The 13,735-nt window shown below is 39.9% G+C and overlaps 1 protein-coding gene across 1 annotated transcript; it reads right to left on the minus strand.

Annotated features, from left to right (window-relative positions):
- Positions 1-3,065: 3,065 nt before the first annotated feature.
- LOC5505443 (skeletal aspartic acid-rich protein 2) lies at positions 3,066-8,040 on the minus strand. The gene is made up of 5 exons (XM_048734382.1): positions 7,877-8,040; positions 7,490-7,600; positions 6,405-6,560; positions 5,731-5,949; positions 3,066-3,858 (listed from the first exon to the last, which is right to left on the minus strand). Exons 1-5 carry the CDS (start codon positions 7,961-7,963, stop codon positions 3,637-3,639), a joined length of 795 nt encoding a protein of 264 aa, XP_048590339.1. The 5' UTR covers positions 7,964-8,040; the 3' UTR covers positions 3,066-3,636.
- Between the last annotated feature and the right edge of the window lie 5,695 nt (positions 8,041-13,735).

Below are 13,735 nucleotides of genomic sequence, written 5' to 3' on the forward strand. Positions count from 1 at the left end.
ACTGTACTATCAACCTTCCTAAAGAAGTGCTTCTTCGGCAGTAATCAAGGCTTTTTGTAACGACACAGACATTGTAAAAACGAAAAGTTTATTTGAACATGCGCAAGATGCGCGCGCACCACCCCCCTTCCCTGCCTTGGCCACCAAAAGTGGGTCATTTCTTATTGAAGTATAGTCAAAATCCATCCTTTGTCCTATGATACCTATGACTGCGCACCCCCATCCTCGGGAACCCAGAGAGTAGCGGTTCTGCCACCTCGGTCCCTCGGTTACGCTGACCGCCACGCCCTGGGTTCTCGTGTACGCGCACCTCCCCTCAGCCAATCCTGGGTACCCGCCTATAAAATAAACGTAGTGACCGAATTTGAAACTGAGCTCATCATCAAAGAGAGGTGTAATCGAATGACAGTGCTGAAAAACGCAAGACTAGTTCCAGTACCGCGCGGTTAAACCAGTCTTTTTGTTTTGGAATGGCGGCGTTTTACCGTCGAACTGTCACATTTCGGCAAATGCTAAGAAAACTAGATCAAAATTAAGGCTAAAATTTTCTTTATGACTCCCTCATTATCACACAAATCTGTCCTCTTTTGTACAGTATGGTTTTAATGCTGTACAGTAAGTCGAAACAGTGACCGAAGTCAGCCTTTCGTACCTTTACTCGAACGATTCAACACTAAGATTTTGTTTGTTTTCGCTAGAACACGCGCATGCGCATACGTTATTCAGCACTGTCTAATCGAATTATAATTCCCTCTGGACTTCGTGCTAGTCGTGAGGGTGGCCATCCCTCACTGTCACCGGTGCTGGAACGAGTTACCGGGGGAACTCCTTTTGTTTTTGTAGATCTGACCCGTGTAATCAACAGACACTAGCTAAACACCCATGCAGGCGTGCCTTGTCGAAAGAGGTGGTAACAAGACTCATACCACAATACCTCGGTGGAAAAAGGGTAGGGTCAGATGTGCAAGACATAGATCTCACCTTCTTATACGCGTAAAGGGTAATCAAAAATAAGATAGGGTAGATATAAAACCATAATACAGGGGAGGACAGGTGTCTGTACGTTACCATAGAGATCCAGATCGCTGGAAAATATCAGTTGTGTATCCAAGGTTTGCAGAGGGAAGAGGGGGGATGCACAGTCTAAGGTATCATATGGAAAAGAATAGTATTTGCGCGAGGATAACTTGAAGAAGAAATTACCCATTTTTTTTAGGGGTACTAAGGGAAAGGCTTGTAGGGATACGAGGGAGAGGCTTGTAGGGATACGAGGGAAAGGCTTGTAGGGATACTAGGGAGAGGCTTGTAGGGATACGAAGGGAGAGGCTTGTAGGGATACGAGGGAAAGGCTTGTAGGGATACGAGGGAAAGGCTTGTAGGGATACGAGGGAGAGGCTTGTAGGGATACGAGGGAAAGACTTGTAGGGATACTAGGGAGAGGCTTGTAGGGGTACTTAGGGAAAGGCTTGTACGGATTCGAGGGAGAGGCTTGTAGGGATACGAGGGAAAGGCTTGTTGGGATACGAGGGAGAGGCTTGTAGGGATACGAGGGAAAGGCTTGTAGGGATACGAGGGAAAGGCTTGTAGGGATACTAGGGAGAGGCTTGTAGGGATACGAGGGAAAGGCTTGTAGTGATACGAGGGAAAGGCTTGTAGCGGTACTAGGGAGAGGCTTGTAGGGATACGAGTGAAAGGCTTGTAGGGATACTAGGGAGAGGCTTGTAGGGATACGAGGGAAAGGCTTGTAGGGATACGAGGGGGCTTGTATGGATACGAGGCAGGGGCTTGTAGGTGCACGAGGGAGAGGCTTGTAGGGATACGAGGGAGGGGCTTGTAGGAATACAAGGGAGGGGCTTGCAGGGATACGAGGGAGAGGCTTGTAGGTGTACAAGGGAGGGGCTTGTAGTGATACGAGGGAAAGGCTTGTAGGGATACGAGGGGGCTTGTAGGGATACGAGGCAGAGGCTTGTAGGGATACGAGGGAGAGGCTTGTAGGGATACGAGGGAGAGGCCTGTAGAGGTAAGATAGAGGGGCTTGTAGGGATACGAGGGAGAGGCTTGCAGGGATACGAGGGAGAGGCAGGAGAACATCGCGATGAATTTACCCATTCATGATGTTTGATCGCGTACAGATGAACACGGAGTATCCTTTGCATTTAACAGTTATAATATATTATCATTATTATTATCATTGTAAGGACACACAGCAATCTCTTACTGATACACTTTATAAAATAAATTATAAAGTTAGATATGGATGAGAACTCTTCTCGGGCTTAATGGAATATTTGTATAAGCGTCCGCTAATAATTCGAGGTTTCCTCCTGACGAACAAAATGGCGGCCGGGAGCAAGGTGTCAAAGTAAATTGAAACTCGATTTTCTACAGGAAAGCTACCATTTCACATGGCCGCCAAGATATTTGTGAAAACCTGAATAAACAAGTTTTCAGTTGAGCCCAAGCCCACTCGTCCTTGTAAAATGCGTACTCGGACCGGTCTAGGTGACGGAATCTCAGGTACCTCAAGTACCAGGACTTTACTAATTGGATCCACCAAACAGGATAGCATAGCATTGATACAGGCCCGTAGCCAGGGGGGGGGGGGGGGGGGTGGGCAGGGGGTGCGAACACACCCCCCACGATGGCCGAAGGTCCACTTTCGGTTCTCAATAGACGTGCTATTTGTAGACAAAACAATAAAGCATAAGCTAGATCACTCTGGCATGTAGCTAAATCCGATAATTAACTTTTTTTTCATCCGACTCTCCCCTTCACCTCACTGCTTTGGTATCGGGGACTATCCGCAGCCTTCGGCGAATAATTGGTAAATAACCAACACCTATGGTGTCAATATCAAACCGCAAATCTAGTACGATGACAGCAATAGGACGTCACTCCGTAAGCAACCGCAAAGACAGTATTTTTTAACTTCCGGTTGCATGCGGCTCGTTTTCTTTTGCTTCTATTGAAGTTGATTATATGTATTTTTTACGGAACGACCCACAACTGTTTGATTTGATAACAATTTTCCCAACGGGAGGCGGGTAGAACAACAAAACAAAGTGTTTACTTTATATCATTTTATTTAGCAATACCTTCATGTCGTTATGGCGATTATAAAAAAAAGAGTTACAGTGTACAGCATTTAAGTCTAAATGGGATAGCAGTAGCGTTTTAGTAATTGTATCAGTTAAGATTACTTTGTACGAATACATGTTTTATTATATATTGCTTTTATTGGAAATTTTATAGTATAAGGACTAACGATTTACCAGGCCCCAACGTCAAATGCAAAAGCACAGCCCCCTGCAAAACCAGCAAGCAACCAAGCACATAGGAGGTAGACTCGTACCCAGTCCTTATTTTCTGTTGCGCGGACATCCTGAATCCGATCGCGAAACCGCATCCTGACCGTCATGCACCGTGCGCTTATTCAACCTCCCAAAATGCAACGCACGGCATCTGAGTACGAGACTGCATGGGCGCTGTAAAGTATACACCACTCCCTTACATCTTTGCGTCTGCCGAACAATCCTGTGTCAACAATGCTGGACGACGTTGAGGCTGTTCTTCGGGCCTAAATATTACACGCCAGTCTGTTTAATCTATGTCTAAGCTTGTCAAAATTAGCTTGTTTTACTGGAGCCAAGCGGCGAGTAGAGCGACCAAGGCAAGGGCAAGGCTCCACTTAAGAGGAGTCGCACCGCTGCTTGGCGGTGCCTCGTTATCATCCAGAGTCACCGAGGGGTCGTAGAGAGCGTAGCTGTTGAACTTGGGGAAGCGAACAGTGAAGCAGTTGCTGCTGTCTACCGAGGGGTAGCCAGCGGGCATGTCCTTACCTGTGCCATCGACCTCGACCTGGAGACAATAAGGAATGACTATTACAGGGGTAGCAAAAGCCTTACATTTTAGGTTATAATAAAAAATGAACATGCAGTTATATTATTATAATCTAAATCTTAATCTACAAAGGGCCAAGCCTACCACAGTAGATATGTGAGAGGTGCAATGTACAAATAAAATGAGTGTAGGTGAATTAACACAAAATAACTACATAAATTGTCATGCAATCTAATTTGCAAAATATTGCATCAGGGCGGTCACGAATTTGTCTATGTTAATAGCCTCGATGATGATAATGATGATTGATAATAAATTGAGAAGGTAATGACGATTACAGAGTACGAATGATTAAGATATGTGTCACATGTGAATAAGATATGTGTCACATTGCAGATAAGTCACAGACAACAAAATTGTTGAATCTTATTTCCTAATTGTGAATTTGAAAAGAGATTACTGTTTATCTTTTAACAAGGGAACAGCTCAAAATTTTGGCTTTATTTATGTAGTCCAGGCTATTTTTTAACATAATGTTGACTATGATGATGATACAGATAATTATCATGTTGGATGACGATATTATTATGTTTTTAAATATGTTATGATATTAAACTTAAGACCCCGTTCCCACGTATCCGTTTTCGTTTGACAACGCAACCTTTTTGTTACGGATACGGGTATCGTCCACACGTAAACACGAAAACGATGACCGGAAACAGAACGGTTTGAAAACAATACTCTTTAGGTGCCTTGGGGACGGAAACGGAACCTTTCGAAAACGATGGCGTTACAACTCAGGTCCAGTCCACTTGGCGCGCTAGTACGCATGCGCTGTAGAGCTTGTTATCGTTTTCGTATTGTTTCTCGTTTTTGTGGGGACGGGTCGTATCAAAATAAAAACGCTTCGTGTGAACAAAAAGGTTCCGTTTTCAAACGAAAAAGTTTTTTTTTTTGTTTTTTCGAGTTTTTTGTCAATTAAGAGTAACTGTAATAATTTATACATTGCGCGTTATTCACTTTGTGGGTTAGAAAATTAATTGTGCGTAGTAAGCAAGTCACGATTCATAAAATATTTTGTTCTAGAAATCAATCCAATCTTCCTTCTAGAGTCTTGGAGATACACGCACGATATATGTTTAACTTATTATAAGCTAGGTTAGTTTACCAAAGTTTGAACAATACAATACGTCTTCGTTATAAGTATATTAGCACATTAGCGTTAAGTTACTACTAGCGGTTAAATTTTGTTTTCCATACAAGCATTTTCTAGAAAAGAATTTGAAACACTTCGGGGATTTGCCAAGAGCACTCAAGAAACGGGCTATGTTTTTTTCTTTTCTTTTTTTTTTGCGAGAACTTTACAATTACCAATAAATCGCCTTTATTCACTTTACATAACTTAAGTTTTTATGCTAGAAACTATGAAAAGGCACGTGAGTCGGGGAAAGCAATGACTTGTCAGAAAGGATTATTGGTCAAACTAACTTTTTATTTGTTATGATCTCCAACCGAAAACAGGCGCTGAAAAATGACTAATGGGTGCAGATGAAATGTTTTCGCGATGAAGCACATAACTAACGAGAAAGAGTTGACAGAAATTGACTTGAACAGCTAAGAAAATATTTATAAATGCAACCAGATTAGATAAGTTAATGTGTGCGTTGTTCAAACTGAACACATGCCGAAATTCACACTTTTTTCAAGCAAACTTACGCGGCCCGCCCAGCGCGCGAAAACCTTGAAAGATGCAAATTTCTTGCTTACTCATAACTTTTTCGCCTTTTCGTGAAACAAAGGGAAATTGAGGACTCTCAAAAGTACTTATAACGAAAACAAAAACGGATACGTGGTGGGGACAGGGTCCGAGATTATGCATTGAACACCTACCCCTCTGGGCATCACAATGGAATCTCCAGCAAAGAAGAACTTTTCTGCCTTCGCTTTTCCTTTTGGACCTTTTGGCCTTTCACCCGCTTTGTTTTGCTTCCTTTCCATTTTTCTCCCACTTCCCTTCTTTGAGGCAATACAAATTTTAGAGTCGAGGTAGCTTCCGACTCCTTCTTTGCAGGTATACCCTGGATCTCCACAGAATTTCCATCCCTCCACCTGTAAATAATGGTTTTAATGACTCTCTAGTTGAACAGTTATCAGTCAAAAAATGTGATATGTTTACTATATATTTGTTACTCAAGGGGGTGTTTGGCATCAGCAAAAGAAAAACAGCTTAGTGGTGAGCGTCTTGTATAGTTTGTTTGTTCTTGTAAACAAATTGGTATCACATAAAAAATGCATGACTTTTTGAGTGGTAAATTCAGGCCAATTAAATAACACTGAAATTGCTGCAGCCTCCACACCAGAGGGCGACGAAAAAGTTAAATATCTCTATCAAAATATGCCCTTTCTGAAAAAGAAACTATTTGGCTGATTTGTGAGCACTGAATATATAAGTCACTTTTTGTTGTTTTGTTGCTAAACGCGAAGCGCGTACAAGTTTGCCACCCAAAAAAGTCGCTTGATTTCTTAATGTAAGCCGCCCGTAAGTACAAACAGTGCACACTAACCTTGATGTTGAATTTTACAGAGCCTTTTCTCACTTCCGTCTCCTCATCTCCCCACACATAGGAGCCATTCTCAGCAAAGATGTACACTTGAGACATGAAATTTGCCTTCACACTTGAGATGTAGGAGGTCATGTTAAAGGTGTACACAGAGATATTCTATCAAAATTAAAACTTGTTGAGTCATCATTGATTGTATTTGCAACGTGCCGATCAAGGATTTTAAAATAGGGGGAGGGGGGTGGCAGGATAGACGGCTTATACTTTATCTAGTGGTTCTTGGAAAGTCACATAAATCCAACAATAGTTCAAGTTGAATTGAATTTGTCGCATCAGCAAAGTCGAGCAGGCAATGGCACATGGGTAGCACCCTCTCCGTAGTTTCTTCAAACAAAGTGACTTCTCATTTTTATTTTTTTTTGCTTACATATGAAGGATACGTTGTCGTTTTGAGGGACTGGTACCGAGTACTCTTAGTTTCTTTTCAGATACTTTCTTCATTGACTAAAGATGGTCACAGTCACTGTTTTTTTTTTCTTCTGATTACAAGTCATAATGTTAACAAATCACCTGCGGGACGGTAACATTAAAAATAACAATAATCATACAGTTTTTCCAAATAAGGAATATATTTATATTATTTATATTTATATATATATTATGGGAGTGACCGCCTTTGGCAAAAACTACAATTTTTGGCTGAATTTTTTTGATGTGAAAAAGAGGTTGGATATCAGCCCAATCCACCACCCTCTCCCATGTATCTACCCCTGTGCATGTTGACAAACATATCTTGTTTTGTGTAGCCTACAAGCAGGGCTATAGCAGGGCCTGGGGCACAGATGGCACTGAGGGCACACACCCCCCCCCCCCCCCCCCCCCCACACCAATTTAAGAAAAAGGAATTGACCATAAGGAGCATGGCTTTGTCCCAGATATTCTCTTAATGTTTCTGTCTCATACCCCCCCACCCCCCACCATTTTAAGGCTTGCTGGACTTTGAGAATGAAAACAGGATGGCTCCTGCTCTGTATCTGATTGTTATCCTACATGAGATACGCCCTTCTAAATGAAAGGATGTTGAGTACCTGAAATTTGTCTTGAACCACTTCACTAAATTGAAAATCCAGTTGAGCAAAGGTATTAAAATTGTGCTTCTCACTTCCAGCTTGACCAACAGTGTTTCCATTACTGTCACGCTGAAATATTAAATCAAAATAAATGAATTAGCTATTATAAATTTAAATAAAATCCTGTTTATTTCTTCAATGAAACAAGTCTCTCTCTCTCTCTCTCTCTCTCTCTCTCTCTCTCTCTCTCTCTCTCTCTCTCTCTATATATATATATATATATATATATATATATATATATATATATATATATATATACATATACTAAAAGAAGGAAAAGAACTTCTTGCACAACACGTCACACAGTATCACACAGATAATCAGATAATCAAATAATGGTGTTACCTCTCCCAGGTCTTCAAATTTGAAAGTTAAGCCATCTTCCTTGGATTGTCCCTTGAAGTAAATGCTAATCTTGCCAGATTTTCCCATGACATGAACAAAGACATCACCAACTGAGGTCGTTTTATCGGCTGACGCTGAATATCATAGAAAAAAAATACAATTATGTTAACTGATTGGGACATGATGTTAGCTCACTAGAAAGGTTGCTATTGAAGATCACAATTACAACAATAACTTATAAACCTCGTCTTTACCCTCCAGCAAATAAACTAAGCCCCATTACTTTTAAACTAGCTCAGAACATGAAAGAACTGTTACTGACTCTTAGTGAAACAATCAGTCAATTCATACAAGCATTTTCTAGAAAAGAATTTGAAACACTTCGGGAATTTGCCAAAAGCACTCTAGAAACGGGCTATGTTTTTTTTTTGCGAGAACTTTACTAAAATCTTACTATTACCAATAAATCGCCTTTATTTACCACAGCATGAAATGAGGTCTTTACGCACCTTTTTTTATTTCCGTAAATATCGCTACAGTATTTTAATAATATCTAGAACTTTCTTACCCATCTCTACGTCAGAGTTTTCCTTGTTTAGCATATTATATGCCTTAAATATTTCCAGTATTGTTATTGTTGTTAAATGCCATTGGGTTGGATTGATTAAAAAAAATATTAATTGCATGAATATTGTTGCTTTTCTTCTATTACAGCTGCTGCCTCTGTTTACCTGAGGTCCCTCAAAGACAGTGAAAGAAGAAAGGCCAAGAGAAGGGATGTGCAGCACAACACGGTTTGCCGACGACAGGCAAGGAAAAGAGAGGTAATAATACTACTTTTTAGCCTAACTGGGACTAAAACAGACACAAGGGTGTGGTTTTTGCTCAGTAATCAGAACATTCTTATCAGTTCAACAACCCGAGGTTATTTTCTCTTACTACTCAACTAAGGCACTTTATTTTTTAATATGTTGTGTAGTAGATACCATTTATGTGGCTATTGTGGTATTCCTCATTTTGGTAAAAAAAATTTGGTGAAATTTGGAAAACAAGAATAAGTAGTATTTGTAGCATGCATGACCTATGACCGACATACGGCCGATCTCACTCACATCTCGCCAAAGTAATGGAAGGCTTCACTCTATCCAGATCACTTCCAGGTATCGTGCAACACCTAGACACGAAGCAATCTGCGGTGGCTGGGAAATCGTGCCAACACGCTATTGTGTACCTCCTGCACTTGACACTAGAGGCTATAGACCGAGGCGGCGTATGGGTGCGGTGGTTCTTTGCTGACTTTAAGAAAGGATTTGACCTAATAGACCACCACATCCTGTTAAATAAGCTTTGTAGCCTAGATATCCACCCTGTTTACTCAGGTGGATTGTTTCCTTTTTAGAAGGTAGAACCCAGGTAGTAAGCATAGCATCCTTAACATCACCACCACTCAACCTCAATGGAGGAATACCAGAGGTAACACGTCTATGTCTAGATTTTACATTTTCAGCGGATTCTGTTACAGGGAGGGGGGGGGGGGAAGATGTTGGAAGAAAATCTTTGCTAATATTTATGTTGGGCTTTGTTTTAGAAATTGGCAAGGCGACAATCTGTCTTTGAGGAAGTGAATTTTAGAGATGAGGAGGTGAAGGAAAAGGCTTGGCGATGCTTGGAAATCGAATATATGAGTTCTGAAGAGAGTGACATTGATGAAAACGATAAACCAATTCTTTTGGTTAAGGAGCTGGGCTGGGCGGCAAGCCCCAAGCTCAAGCGATTGAAGCGAAGGCTCGACAAGAAATATGTGCATCCCTGCCCAAATATGCACAAATGTTTAGGAAGCCCAGTGTGGATTCTACATCTTTGTCTATCAGGCCAGCTCCAGAGAACCCGGTGGAATGGGTAATATCACCAACGCATTGACTCTAGCTTGTTTTGATTATTTTCCGTTTGAGAACTATGGACACTTTTGACAGAGGAAAAGTAGCTTTTTAATATTTGATATCTGTGTATATTGCCAAAGACCATTATATGTTACTGTTTTTGTAAGTCCGAGTACAAAGATTATGATAAAGACCATAAAATAACAGCACACTGAAGACTATTTCTGTTTGTCAAATTGCGTAAATGTGAATTAGGGAAATGACCTATTTACGTAAGGTAATATGAGGGTTGAGCGTACGTAAAATTGCGTATAGAAGGTATTTATGTTGTTTTATACTAGCATAAAAATGTGGATTACGCATTCTTTGCGGGTGCGTAAAGCAGCTATTTGCATTACTTTATTGCTTGCGTTTTGCGAGGGCATTAGTAATCCTAATGCGTGAAAATGTACTTTACACGACAATTACGCATCCTTTGCGATGCGATGCGTAAAGAAGGTTGCTTTAATGGTTGCGTACAGAAGCGATTTTTTTCAAGGTTATTAAGAATCCTTTACATACTGCGTAAAGATGTTTTAAAGTGTACTTTACCCAACAATTACGCATCCTTTATGAATGCGTTAAAAAGGTATTTACGTTACTTTATTGGTTGCGTAAAGAAGTGTAAATTTTCCAAGGTCACTAAGTATTCTTAGCAGATGTGCGTAAAGACGTCGTAAAGATTAAATTTACGCAAATAGAAATATTACGTAAAGATGTTTAAAACTGTTCTCTACGCAATATTTACGCATCCTTTACGGACACGTAAAATCACGATTTCATGCTGTGTACGCCCGGCGGAGCAGCATCCCATAACTAGGATTACCAGGTTGCATAACGGCAGGGTGGGTTATGCGTCTACCCCCACCTCGTCATATCCGGCGAGACAATGCAACCAACCGTGTTGACTATCGTTTGTCTAGCTCTTTTGGAGAACTTTCATTAGGACATAACATATTACATTTGAATTAAATGGGTAATTTTGGGGCTGGTAAGTGCCCCCTAAGGCCCAGTGCGCACGTGCGAGCTAGGGGCGGGTCCGTTAGTCTCCTCTCTCTCCGAGGCGCCCTAAGCCAAACTCTATGCCACTGTCCGCAGGGTTCTTTAGGTCAGCCCTAAGACCAAAAGCTCAAAGCCGCCAGACGCTGGCCGCAGGGTTCGTTTGTTCCACCCTACGCCCAAAAGCTTTTTTTTTTTATTGTTATACATAACTTACTTCATGGGCTCATAAGTAGGGGCAATCAACTTCCCCACATTAGGTGTCACGCCGTTTCCTAGGTTTAGGCTATTTTTAGACGCGCGGATTAGCCAATCAGATGACAGGGCGGAAAAATTGACTTTGTCTCAAGGAATCCAAAATGGCGGCCGAGAAGGGGCAAAACGACGCTTGTTTTTCAAAGTCTTATACAATCGTCAAATGCCTCCTAATTTCTGAACCTTTTTAGCTACAGAGAAAGAAACATTTTCTTACTAGCCTTGGAATATTTTTTTTCTATAAGTGAACTCAAATGTTGCTACGAGTACATTTTTTCTTGCTCTAGCAAAAAATAAGTGATCATTTGTATCGATCTCGAAATTCTCTTGCTGAAAGGCGATATTATCATTCATAAGGTTTTTGATACTGCTAGTTAACTAACAATAGTGTAAGAAGTAACATACGAAAATTTGTATGTCTTGTTTTTGTTAAATATTTTTATTAAACGAGCTCTTCAAATCTGGAATCAACACCCATGGCATCAACACCCATGACCTGTCCTGGACTCACTGTACATCCGGATCTGGTAAGAAATATCCATGTAAAAGCATACTAACATAAAAGGCAACCTCAATGTGGATATTTAAATTCTATTTCCATTTAATTAAAAAAAAATTATACTTGTTATTTATGCGATCTGTTATGCATACTTTGTTCGAATGTGAGTTTCAAAAAAAAAAAAAAAAAAGAGAGAGAGGATAGAGAGGATGTGTATTATAGTGACTATCCACTGAAGTCGTTTCTCATGTGACCTCTTGGCTGACCAGAAAATATAATATGTTTTATAATCATTACAAAAAAGGCAAGGAGGGTATAAGCATGCATATAATGTACGACTTGCCACCATTATAGTCATGCACTTTCAGTCCTTGTTAAATCTTTCAGAAAAGCTTTTGTGGGAAAGATTATGCTGCCACTCAAACAGTCTGTCATTTCCCTGTAATAATAACAGTCTGCTTTTTCGCTTAATTGAAAATTATATGTAATGATAAGGAAAATATCCTTAAGTTTTCCTTTTAATGATAATATCTGCTTTATTCATGACTGTGTTTTGCTACTCGAAAAGCTTTATTGTTGACTTTTGTTTACTGTAAAATAAATTAGTTTACACAACTCCCTATTATAATTATCATTTTTTTAGTTAATTATTTTTTTGAAGTTGTTCATATTAGCTGCAAACATGCTACTCTTGCTATTAAGTATTAACTGCAGGTTTTGGCCTGCCAAAATATAGTGTATTAAAAAGCACCTCCGAATGGTGTCAACCTTTTTTTAAAGTCTGTATTTGTCTCTTACTGTTGACACAGTCCACACGATCCAGCAGTCGACCAGCAGGATAGAAGTTGTCAAGTGGTTTTCTTCCTGGGCTTTATGTGGCCCATTTTTTGTACATTCGTTTGGCATGGTGTTAACACAACTTCTAAGAATCTGACATTTTTTTGGGTGCAATGCCAGATTTTCCTCTTCACAGACTGAAGCAGGGCACCAACAAATCAAAGCTTGTAAATCCTGGTTATCAAAGTCATAGTATGAAATTTGTCCAAGCTATTGACTTATTTGCCTTGATTCTCAACATCTTATCAAACCAGGAAATAATAGCGTGTTTTTGTAGGCTATGAAAACCCCATTCATGTGAATTAAATCCGTTTGAATCATGCTGAAATTTAATCCATCCTACATAAATCGACTCGATTATATTTCTACGATATCAAACAGTGCTGGGTAAGTTATATTTTTCAAAATGATGGGAGTTCTAAACATTCAAATCAAAAACAAAACAACAGTGTCACGCAAGTCGGATTTACGGACTTTAAGCTGAGAGCATGGCTTAGCTATCCCTTCAAGGCTCTGCGTTATTTAATTGCAACTGGGAGTATTTTTCGACGGGATATGTGGCGAGAGTTCGACAGACCGACTAGCGAATTGGGCTCTCAGATCCATGTTATTTGTGAAATTAAAGGCCAGATTCGCGATTTCATTACTGCATATATTACCATAGTCTCAATCTTTTGTGCGAATCATCTCAAGCCGGATTGATTTCGCTGTATTTATTTGTGTTTACATTTGCGCCCCGATACACGTGAGGCTCAATATTTGAATTATCTTCCTTATTACACTTAATTTTCGCGTCACTTTGATTTCGCGATTTTAAAAAATTCGCGAAAATAAATTGACGCGAAAATTAAGTGTCGCGAAAATAAGGATGTACGAAAATTAAGTGAGTACACAAGAAGCCTTTGGCCGTTTAATAAGCTTTATGAAAACACCTTGTCTATTTAGTCATCTAATGTACATATAGTACGGTAAGGGTTTTGGTTGGACTTGTATTTATAGATTATAATGAAACTAAATTTAGCCCACGCATCTTTTTGTTACAATTGTTTCAAGTTTGATGAGTAAAGCACATTATAATTCCACTTGTTTTGCTTGATTTGATTATCCCAAAATCGCGAAATCGCGAAAATAAAGTGATCTGTTTTTTACAAAAACAGGAAAATTGCGAGGTGTCGCGAGATATCGCCATCTCAAAATCGCGAAATTTTGACGTCGCGAAAATTAAGTGTAATAAGGTACTGCCTGCTTTAGACACATACAGTTAAATGTGCTCTGAACACTCATGAATGGACTTGAGGTATTTACCTTATTATTATTGCTTAATCTATTTTGAAGTGGAAGTAGTTTAAA

This window comes from Nematostella vectensis, chromosome 11 (genome assembly GCF_932526225.1).
Source record: "Nematostella vectensis chromosome 11, jaNemVect1.1, whole genome shotgun sequence".
In the NCBI taxonomy this organism is placed as follows: Eukaryota; Metazoa; Cnidaria; class Anthozoa; order Actiniaria; family Edwardsiidae; genus Nematostella; species Nematostella vectensis.